Here is a 12,283-nt window from a genome sequence, read left to right on the forward strand (position 1 = left end):
CGCTGCTGTTGTGTTTTCGCATGTTGGTTATTTTGGAGCTGACGCCAGCCGCCACCAGGTGGGTTCCGGTCACGTGGTTATCTTGCCGTGCAAGTACAGTATCTCTGCCGTATATCGCTGCTGTTGTGTTTTTCGCATTTTGGTTATTTTGGAAAATTTCTTAGTTTTAACAATGGGTCCTAAGAAATTGAGTGCCAAGGGCAGTGCTGAGAAGAAGAAGAGGATGATGTGCTTGGCTATAAAACACGCAATCGTCGAACAACATGAGCGAGGTGTGCGTGTTTGTCGACTTGGCGAGGCAGATGTGAAGGCAGCTGAAGATTTTATTATAACTTTTGCCGAACTGATAGAAGCCGAACGATACATCCCCCAGCAAATCTTCAACTGTGACGAGACAGGGCTCTTCTGGAAAAAGATGCCGAGGAGGACGTATATAACGGCAGAGGAGAAGAGCATGCCAGGGCCACAACTTGTTCAGAGTGCCGGCGATAGCTCGCCTTCTCTTTGTGGAAGACACGGTGAGATCCTTAACATCCAACAACTAATGGGACGCAAACGGGGCGCCCAGTTTAGCGGTACACACATTGATGAATCACCCTGCCTGTGAAACACCGACATGACAGGTTATAGCTGGGTCGGGATTCAAACCCAGGCTGGACAGTTTAGAGGTCAAGTGTGCGTACCTCCAGTCCAGGCCATCCTGCCAACTTGTATGCTGCATACAGGTGAAATATAAAGCGCGAGATATTTTTATATATACTGCATATTTAAAAAAAAAATTGGTGTGGTTTTTGGCGGGCTGGAACGGATTAATAGCATTTCAATGCATTTTAATGGGGAAATTTGATTTGAGAAACGAGCAAATTGAGTTACGAGCTCGGTCACAGAACGAATTAAACTCGTAAGTCAAGGTTCCACTGTATATATATATATATATATATATATATATATATATATATATATATATATATATATATATATGAATATATATGAATATATATATATATATATATATATATATATATATATACATATACACAGACTTGGCACTTAATATGGAATATTTTTTTTTGTGGGGGTGAACTTACTTTTCAAGATGTCTTAGAACCAAAAGTTCAATGGAATTATGTTGAAATTATTCAAGATTTTGTTAATGTGACCTTTAAAAGAAACAAAAACCACATTTTACATTTCGAAACAAATAAATTGATCCTTGAAAGTGATGTAAACTGATATCAAACTCAATTCACGGACAGTACTGTGTTAAACCTCTGTACGTTTTCCAGAAGTATCTCTTTATTTTGCACATTAGCCAATTTTTTTTTTCAACAAAAACAAAAGTAAAATTACAACTGGGATTACGGACAGTAAAATTACAGTTCAGTACTTTGTGTAACCCCCACCAGCATTCAGGAGAGCACGTACACGTTAAGGCATGCTGTTCACGAGATTTTCCAAGGTTTGGACAGGAATCGCTTGCCATGCAGTGACAAAAGCCTGCTGCAATTCATGCACAGAGTGCGGCTGCTGGTCCGAGTTGTCGATTTGACGCGTTAATTCTTCCCACAAGTTCTCTATCGGATTCATATCCAGGGACATGGCAGGCTACTCCATATGCTCTACACCACGGTCAGCAATAAAGTGTTGGATCATGCGAGCACGATGAGGCCGTGCATTGTCATCTTGGAAGACAAAGTTTCATCGAAAGGCTGCACGAGCAAATGGAAGCAATGTTTCTTCCAGAATGGCCCTGTACTTGAACTGGTTCAGGTTTCCATTCAGAACAACCAGGTCAGTTTTGCCCCCTGCATGAAAAGCAGCCCAAACGGTCACCCCACTACCTCCAGCTTGGACTCTTGGCACTATACAATCTTTGTTGTAGGCTTCATGCACTTGTCTGCGCACTAGGACGCGGCCATCTTGACGATAGACCAGAAATCTAGACTCGTCACTGAAGATCACGTGATTCCAGTGTCCTGGCTGCCATTGACGGTGCTCTCTAGCCCACTGCAATCGGCGCTGGCGGTGTTGTTTGGTCAGGCGTGGCTTTCTCAGGGGATGCCTGGCACGATAGCCTGCTTGAACCAGTCGTTGGTTGACTAGCCTTCTGGATACAGGCACATTTGTCAGTTGCTGCCACTCAGCCCTAAGCCGATTAGCTGTCTTGGTATGGCCATTGCGGACTAACCGGTGCAGCTGGCGATCATCCCTCCTTGTGGTTCTGCGGGGACGTCCTGGCCTCGGTATTGGAGTAGGGACACCCCTCTGAGCATTTCGTTTCAGGATCTTTGACACCTGACCTTGAGTGATGCCATACTGCCGAGCAATAGCATGCTGTTTCATGCCATAATTTCGTAAAGCCACCACTCCATGACAAACAGCATTGTCGAGTTGACGGACCATCTCCAGAGGAAGCGGCAATAACTTTTGGAGATGTGCAGCAGTTGTTTTCCACTAATACAGAACGCAACAACCCTTGTATACCCAATTGTGAAGTCAATCGTCAAATGTACCTGTCTGTACATTTTGCCACGCCACCTGTGATATAATCCTGTTGTTGACTTCTTGCTGTGACAGACAATCAGTGACATGGTTCTTTTAACAAATAAATCACCAAAGTGTAAAAGAAACTCACCAGATTGATATACTGGGGAAAGAAAGTAAACCCAAGTCAAGAAAAAAAGTATATTCCATATTAAATGCCAAGTCTGTGTATATATATATATATATATATATATATATATATATATATATATATATATATACATACACACACACACACACACACACACACACACTCACACACACACACACACACACACACACACACACACACACACACACACACACACACACACACACACACACGTGTTTCGCCTGCAAGTTGCTTTTGTTGATGGCTATCCCCACATGTGGGTGAAACGGAGACCTACCAGGTCTCAAAGTGTGTGTGTTGTGTGTCATTGTTTGTCATCTCCATATGCGTGTTTCAGAGCATTACGTATGTGGGCACTATGTTCTCATTTTCAATGATCGATTTGGGTTCATGTTTCCAGGAGTTTTCTGAAACTCTACATACTTTGTTGCGCTTTTGTGTGTACAGCTGTTCTGAGACGAGTTTTTACATCCCGAAAGAAGGTGACTTGTGCTTCCTGTTTCTACCTTGCAAAACCTACACTTGTCTGATTGCCTCTGACCGCCATTTTCTTAAAGCCATTGGTATAATGCCCGTGGTCTTGAGCATTTATTACGATTCATTCTCCATCCCAGTTCAGTTGACCTCTTCTTAACAATTCCAATGAGCCACTGTCAATGCCCGGACTGTCCATCTTTTTTTTTTTCATTTTTTTTTTTCTTCTAATACCTCCCTGCTCTTTTATCGTTCTCCCAATGGTCGATGTACATCTATGATTTTTTTTTCAATCATTGGGGCCGTATTTGTTACTGGTTCGGTTTCATGTGTGACATCTTCTAGTCAACCCTGTCTTTTGAAATTTTCTCGAGGTCAGTTATGGATACCCTTTCTGGCTTACTGTCTTCGTGCCTGTCTTGCTTCAATTATTTCCGTGTCACACCAGGAACAGTTTTAAAAACAAAAACAAATGGTGTGTGTTAACTTGTGTGTTTCATCCATGCCCTGTGGGAATGTAGAATTTGGACAGAGTGCCAGCACACAATGACCTACTTCTTGGAATGGCGCAATTTAATATTTACTGAACACAAGTAAATGCCATGTTTAAGCCTAACGCTCGATTCTTATTCTTTGCTGTAGTGAAAGACCAAGGCAAGTGAATGCAAAAGACAAAATTAAAAAGTAAAGATAAAATATATTTCATTACTTTATTCCCTTATGAATACAGACACCAACTAGAACAGTACTCGGCAGAGAGCATACCTCCGCTAGGCTGAACAGTTTACGTTTTGTATCCCACTGATAGGTCAGATCTGGATTCGGACCTGAACCAAAATCTAATCGGTTTGTTCTTGTCACCTACCCCACTAATCTCCCAAGTTTTGCCATAACTCGTCCACAACTTTTTGAGATATCCTGCTATTATCGTTTTTGGCCCTATCCTTTAATGGTGAAGAAGCACTTTATAAATTATACTAGCCGGATCCGGAACTTGACTAAAATCTAATCATTTCATCCTTGTCACATACGCTACCTGTCCGCCAAATTGTGTCCGAATCCGTCCACAACTTTTTGAGATATCTTTTTCACAGACAAACATACAAAAAGAAATGAAAAAGCACTCATAGAGTGACACTTGGCAAAACAGAACAAAGTAGAATGGCACTCAGTAGAGCATCACTTTGATCTCAAAAATAATTAGTGGTTGAATTCAGTGACCTGAAATGCAAATCGTCTTCAAAGTTTAAGTTAATCGGATGAAAATTTACAATTTTAGAAATTTGGCCTATGTTGACCTTTTGGCCTATGTTGACTTCAAAAATAGTTGGTGGTTGGTTTCAGTAAGCGGATATGAAAATCCTTTTCAAATTTCAAGCCAATCGGAGGAAAATTGAGGATTTTAAAAATTCACAAAAAAGTGGTTGACCTTTCACCTATGTCGACCTTGTGACCTATGCTGATCTCAAAAATAGTTGGTGGTTGAATACAGTTAGCCGATATGTAAACCCTATTCAAATTTCAAGTCAATCGGAGGAAAATTGAGGATTTTAGAAATTCGCAAAAAGTGGTTGACCTTTGGCCTATGTTGACCTTGTGATATGTTGACCTCAAAAATAGTTGTTGGTTGAATTCAGTTAACTGATATGCAAATCCCATTCAAATTTCAAGTTAATCAGATGAAAATTGAGGATTTTAGAAAATCGCATCTAATTACCTCAAATGAAAATTGAGGATTTTAGAAATTTGGCCTCTGTTGACATTTTGGCCTATGTTGAAGTAAAATATAATTGGTGGTTGAAATCAGTGACCAGATATGCAAATCCTCTTCAAATTTCAACTCGATCGGATGAAAATGGAGGATTTTAGAAATTTGACAAAGTTGGTGACCTTTGGCCTATGTTGACCGATTGACCTTTTGACCCCAAAATTAAAAGGCATATTTTAAAAGTACCTTTTGACAATCGGCTTATTGCTTGTGACCAACTCTACCGTTTGGTGACTGTAGGCGACTTGTGAAGATCAGTTGAAAATTGTGACTGTAGGCGACTGACATACAGACAGACAGACAGACAGACAGACTAACGCACAAAACCAACCAATATACTTGAAAAATCTTGGATTTTCGCAAGTAACAAACAGACAGACAGACAGAGACAGGGGTGAAAACATAAACACCATCCACCTTCGGTAGCGGAGGTAACAATAGAATGATTTAAAGGTAATGGTTGGAGTGTCTCTTTTGAGCCTGGGAGGTCGGCGGTTGAAACCCCTGCCGAGTCATACCAAACACTTTAAAAATGGTACGTGTTGCTTCCTTGCTCGATGCTCAGCATAGAGGAATAGATACATCATGCACAGGCAGCATAAAGAGATATATACTGAATACTTATGTCAATGTGACATTTCAGTTTTTTCTTTTTAATAAATTTGCAAAACTTTCTAAAATACTGTTTTCGCTTTGCCATTATGGGGTATTGAGTGTAGATTGATGAGGGAAAAAAATGAATTTAAACGATTTCAGCAAAAGGCTGCAACATAACAAAATGTGAAAAAAGTGAAGGGGTCTGAATACTTTCTGAATGCACTGTATATATAAAGGATAGAGTGCAGCCAAATAACCATAGGTTGGCAATCATAGCACAGAATTGATCGGGCTAATGGCTTCCTCCTGCATTGAAGCTCCTCGTCAGGGAATTCATCGTGATTTAAAAAATATTGGTACGGCTTAATAACCTGTCCCATTACTTTCTCCTTACCTGGCATAATCGCTGGTGGCGATGGAGGGGGCACCCAGGGCACCATGGACACGGCAGGATCTGCTCCATTGTCTGATTTCTCAATTGGGATGTTCGTGGGGAATGCAGAGAAATCATCTTCTGCAATGATAAATACAAGGCGATTGGTAGAGAACATTCATGTGTCGTGTCGAGAATGTGATATAAAGCCAGAAAGTGAAATGCAAATTTGGTCCCCAGTAACAAAAACTTAAATCAACGTCATTAAACAACCATGTGCGTTCCAAAACAATGTTTAGCCATTGTCTGTTTTTTTTTTGTTTTTTTTTACATATGTGGTCCAATTCAAAGTAACATACCCACCTCCACAATATATATTTTCAATTAAAGGGTTACCCCATGGACCACAGTGTTCCAGGATGCTGAGCATCAACCATAACCAGAACCTATTCGCTTGCAATTAGCAAATTGTGTGGGTGATGTGAATGCAAAATATTTGAGTGGGCGATTGGAAAAGGTTGTCAGTGCTGCCACTATTTTAGGAGATAGTTTGGTCCAGCTCTCCAGGTTAGTCACTTCCTATTCACCCACTTTTTTCCCACACATTTCATATGTCGATGCACGTCACCTCCATTTCATTTTAGATCCAAAATAGTGTTTCTAATTACCTATTGACTCAAATAAATTTTTAAAATTGTTTAAATATCGATTCATTTGCTGAAGAAAGTTCAAACATTAATTAAAAAAAATTAATGAATGCTTTGAGTAAATGAACAAGTACAAAAAGTTTTAATTAAAACAAAAGCCGCGTCGATGTTACACAATGCCTAGATGCAGCTGTGCCTATAACGTCGATGTTATAGGCACAGGACATTCCTATTGATTCGATTACTTGATGTTATTTTTGTGCAAAGTGAAAATATATCTCGGCAATTTCCCGTGTGTGGCGACGAATTTTTAATATATTTCGGCATTTTCCCGTCTGTTATTTCAGGCGGTGTATGACTGACCATGCCGCGATTTAAAAAAAATATATCTCGGCAATTTCCCGTGTGTGGCGACACGTGAACGAAGCTATGCTCCTCTCTCCACATTATTGTGACGACGTATAAATTAAATATTTCATCGTGACGATTGTCATCAAATGGACGAATTTTTAATACTAGGGCATGCCCGTACTATATATATATCTAAAAGTATATCCCCCCCCCTCTATTTACATGCAATGGTTTGGTCCAAAGCGAACGGCTTGCGAGTACGGTGACAATCCCCCCCCTCTATTTACATGAAATGGTTTGGTCGAAAGCGAACGGCTTGCGAGTATGGTGACAATCCCCCCCCCCTCTATTTACATGAAATGGTTTGGTCCAAAGCGAACGGCTTGCGAGTACGGTGACAATCCCCCCCCCCCCTCTATTTACATGAAATGGTTTGGTCCAAAGCTAACGGCTTGCGGAGTTTGGTAAAGAAATCGCCATCGCGTGCACAAATGCGCAGGAAAGCGAATGAATCGCAAATTAGTTTAAAAACATAGTTTAACGCCCGAGCGAGTTTAACGCAATCGCAAATCGCATCGCAAAGCGAAAGAATCGCAAATTAGTTTTAATTAGTTTTAAAACATAGTTTAACGCCAACATAGCGCCAACATAGTTTGCCGACGGGAAATAAATGAATACGCTCTCAAATGTGCCATCCGAGGCAGAGTCTGTTCGCCACGTTCGGCACACGTGATAGCTCGCTGCTCTCTGATTGGTTGAATCGTTTTTTGGACATAGCTCGGTAACTACTTCTGCGATTAATTTAAAACCTTGAAAAGGCACATCCTCGGGTCCCCAGCAATATACCTGGCAAGTTTCAAGTATATCGGACCGGTAGTTGTCGAGAAACAGCGGTCACAGACAAACATACATACAAACATACAAACATACAAACATACAAACATACACACAGAGATTAGTGGAATTATAGATAGATATCTCGGCATTTTCCCGTCTGTTATTTCGGGCGGTGTATGACTGACCATGCCGCGATTTAAACAAAATATATATATCTCGGCATTTTCCCGTCTCTTATTTCGGGCGGTGTATGACTGACCATGCCGCGATAAAAAAAAAAAAATCTCAATGGACTTGAAGTTACAGGCCTTTGAGAATTCATTTCGTTCTATAAAGGGCAACTTTCATCGGATTTTCTTCCCGTTTTTTTTCAACCGAGTCTAAAACTATGTTAGCGACTGTGAAAAATGAAATGATATATCGAATTTGATTTGAAATAAAACTGTGTGAGAGAGGAAGACACCACGGGCCTACAAAACAGGCGTCAAAGCTATGCGAGTTAATAAAATGGTTGATATTTGTTTATATGAAGGCTCTCCCAGAATAGGTGGAGCTATGGTTCCCAGAATGGGTGGAGCTTTGAGGTTTTGTCTTCTCTGCAAGAACAAGAAGAACAAGAAGAAGAACAACAACAACAACAGCAGAGGGCACTCTATGAGCAGCGTCTGCGACGTGGCTAAAAACATGCATGATACAATTTTCAGTTTACAAGAGTACATTGGATAATTTGCCAATGAATCCGTGTGCTGTGAAAACAATAATTGAGAATGAGCAGTCAGGTAACGATTATAAAGTAAGAAAAAGAGCAATCAGAGATTGCAAACCCTCGCCAGGATGTATTTTCCATGGGTTTTAAGACTTTTGTGTTAAAACAAATATGGCGGCCGAACCACGTGACCGATGACGTCTTCATTATTTTTTTTCTAAACTAATTTATTCCTAGATTATGCTCAAGAAATTTCATCTTGATTGGATGAAGTTTTGTACTTGTCGAATTATGACGTCATAATGGAGGCACCTATGATATCATCATTAACATATTTTATTCCCCATGGAGACTTCTTTACAATGATTCATGTGTCAATTTTTTTACTATTCAGCGCTTTCTGAGATATAGAGGTGCAAAGTTTTTCAATTTTTCCAAGATGGCGGCCAAACCACGTTGCATCTTGATCGGATGAAGTTTTGTACTTGTCGAATTATGGAATTATGACGTCATAATGGAGGCCTTGGGCTGAGAGAGTTAAAAATTGGGCACAGTCTATTCCAGGGCAAGACAAATATGTGTGTAAAGTTTGGCGATTCTATGTGCAACGGTGTAGACGTAGTGCTGCACACAAACAGACAGACAGACAGATGAAAAATCGGTCAGAGACCGAGGACTTGCCGGAATGTACTTTTTTATCAGCCATTTAGAACAAATATGGCGGCCGAACCACGTGACTGATGATGTCATCATTAACATATTTTATTCCCCATGGAGAGTTCTTTACAATGAGCCACGTCCCAATTTTATCTATTCAGGACTTTCGGAGATATGGAGGTGTAAAGTTTTCCGGTTTTTCCAAGATGGCGGCCGAACCACGTGACCAATGACATCATCCTTAACATATTTTATTCCCCATCGAGAGTTCTTTACAATGAGCCATGTCTCAATTTTTTCTGTTCAGCACTTTCGGAGATATGGAGGTGCAAAGTTTTTCGGTTTTTCCAAGATGGCGGCCAAACCACGTGACCGATGACATCATCATTTGGGCACAGTATATTAGAGGGCAAGCCAAATACGTGTGCAAAGTTTGGCTATTCTACGTATAGAAAATTCTACGAATAGAAAGTTTTCTGGTTTTTCCAAGATGGCGACCAAACCACGTGACTGATGACGTCATCATTAACATATTTTATTCCCCATGGAGAGTTCTTTACAATGAGCCATGTCTCAATTTTTTCTGTTCAGCACTTTTGGAGATATAGTGGTGCAAAGTTTTGCCGTTTTTCCAAGATGGCGGCCGACCACGTGACTGATGACGTCATCATTAACATGTTTTATTCCCCATGGAGAGTTCTTTACAATGAGCCATGTCTCAATTTTTTCTGTTCAGTACTTTCGGAGATATAGTGGTGCAAAGTTTGCCCGTTTTTCCAAGATGGCGGCCGAACCACGTGACTGATGACGTCATCATTAAGATATTTTGTTCCCCATGGAGAGTTCTTTACAATGAGCCATGTCTCAATTTTTTCTGTTCAGCACTTTTGGAGATATATTGGTGCAAAGTTTTGCCGTTTTTCCAAGATGGCGGCCGACCACGTCACTGATGACGTCATCATTAAGATATTTTATTCCCCATGGAGAGTTCTTTACAATGAGCCATGTCTCAATTTTTTCTGTTCAGCACTTTCAGAGATATGGAGGTGCAAAGTTTTTCGGTTTTTCCAAGATGGCGGCCGAACCACCTGACCGATGACGTCATCATTAACATATTTTATTCCCCATGGAGAGTTCTTTACAATGAGCCATGTCTCAATTTTTTCCATTCTGCACTTTTGGAGATGTAGTGGTGCAAAGTTTTTGCCGTTTTTCCAAGATGGCGGCCGAACCACGTGACCGATGGCATCATCATTAACATATTTTATTCCCCATGGAGAGTTCTTTACAATGAGCCATGTCTCAATTTTTTCTGTTCAGCACTTCCGGAGATATATCGAGGTGCTAAGTTTTTTGGTTTTCCAAGATGGCGGCCGAACCACGTGACCGATGACGTCATCATTAACATATTTTATTCCCCATGGAGAGTTCTTTACAATGAGCCATGTCTCAATTTTTTCTATTCAGCACTTTTGGAGATATAGTGGTGCAAAGTTTTTCGGTTTTTCCAAAGATGGCGGCCGAACCACGTCACCGATGACGTCATCAATTGGGCACAGTCTATTCCAGGGCAAGACCAATATGTGTGCAAAGTTTGGCGATTCTACGTGCAACGGTGTAGACCCATGCTGCAAACAGACAGACAGACAAACAGACAAACAGACAGACAAACAAACGAACAGATCAACATACTTGCCGGAATCTTTAACGGCAAGTAACGAACAGATCAACATACTTGCCGGAATTTTTTTCCGGCAAGTAACGAACAGATCAACATACTTGCCGGAATTTTTTTCCGGCAAGTAACAAACAAACAGACAGATAGACAGACAGACAGACAAACGAACAGATGAACATCCTTGCAGGAATCTTTACCAGCAAGTAACAAACCAACCCATCAACATACTTGCCGGAATCTTTTCCGGCAAGTCACAAACGGACTCATACCTCTCCTCTGGCGCTGGTAACAAATAGGCCTCACCTGATAAGCAAACAGGACAGCAAGAGCCATCACGGAGACGTGGGTGGTCGCAACGTGGTGCCAGACAGTCTTCAAGAATGCACACGGCCTCACCGGCACGGCACTCGCAATGAGTGCATGCATCGAGGCTCCACCGTTCACCTTCATCAAAAACTTTATCCGAGTAATAGCACACCTTCATTGGCCCAATCACCTCTAGGGAGGATAGGGAGTTGGGAAGAGAACGATTTATTAAAATGCAAATTATAGATTTTCATTGGACTGGCAGGATGTATGCACACTAGCCTCTGAGCTGTCCAGCATCATGCATTTGAATCTTGGTCCAGCTATAAACCATCACCATGGTGTTTCGCAGGCCGTGCAATTCAATGTGTGTGCGGGTCTCTCAGATGGACCTTAATCTCAGAGCCCCGTCTGCCAGCAGTAGTTGCTGGACATTAGAGATCCCACGATGTTCTTTGCGAAAAGTAGGTGAGCTATCACCGACACCCTGGCCAAATTACAAATTCCTCCTGTGACATACAGGGGGGAGGGCAGCCAATGATGCAGGACAGCAGTGTCTCCCAGCCAATGATGCTACCTGCAGCCATGTGATGCATATGGAAGAAGAAGAAGAATACATTTTCATCTTACTACAATTCACCAAGTGTCTGTCCGTCTGTTCCCAGGTACCGGAAAAACGGCTGAATCGATCGCAACGAAATTTTGGGTGGGTAATCCTGTGACCCCCTGGAGTAAAATAGGCTACATTGTTTTCCCAATTTTCCAGTTTTTCCAAACACGATGGAATAATATATGAACAGTGATGTGGCTTTTATTGAAATTCTATAAATACTGTTTAGATTTTGATGATTTGCGTGTGATATGATTTAACGGATGTTTATATAAATCGTTTAAAATAAAAAAAGGCTTCAATTTCTGACATTTTGCCTTTTCATTTGGGCCTCCCAATTGAAGTCCCGCCTGTAGGGCGCGTACCGTTGCTAGTTCATGTAATACAAGTTTTGAGTTCAATCAATCCATTACAAGCTTATGCGACACATGACTGCTGGTTGCATCATCTCTAGCAGGTGAAACTGTGCCACTGATGCAGTGCCTCCTGTAGGTTAGGACAAAAAATTGGAACTCGTTCAGGGTGTTGGTGATAACTTGTTGTCGAAAGACACAGTGAGACCTTTAACGTGCATCAACTAATGCTCGCAGTTGATGCACCCAGCTTAATATCCATCCAAAGAA

The 12,283-nt window shown here is 41.2% G+C and overlaps 1 protein-coding gene across 2 annotated transcripts in view; it reads right to left on the bottom strand.

Annotated features, from left to right (window-relative positions):
- Positions 1 to 12,283, bottom strand: part of CRIM1 (cysteine rich transmembrane BMP regulator 1) — a 72,066-nt gene that overhangs the window by 5,170 nt on the left and 54,613 nt on the right. For both annotated transcript variants that reach the window (XM_068123455.2, XM_068123462.2), the window contains exons 13-14: positions 11,048 to 11,242; positions 5,890 to 6,009 (exon numbers count right to left, since the gene is read on the bottom strand). In XM_068123455.2, the coding sequence (XP_067979556.2) occupies positions 5,890 to 6,009; positions 11,048 to 11,242 (315 nt within the window). The remainder of the gene's footprint in view (positions 1 to 5,889; positions 6,010 to 11,047; positions 11,243 to 12,283) is intronic.

Source organism: Myxine glutinosa, chromosome 1 (genome assembly GCF_964187855.1).
Source record: "Myxine glutinosa chromosome 1, kmMyxGlut1.1, whole genome shotgun sequence".
NCBI classification, from domain to species: Eukaryota; Metazoa; Chordata; class Myxini; order Myxiniformes; family Myxinidae; genus Myxine; species Myxine glutinosa.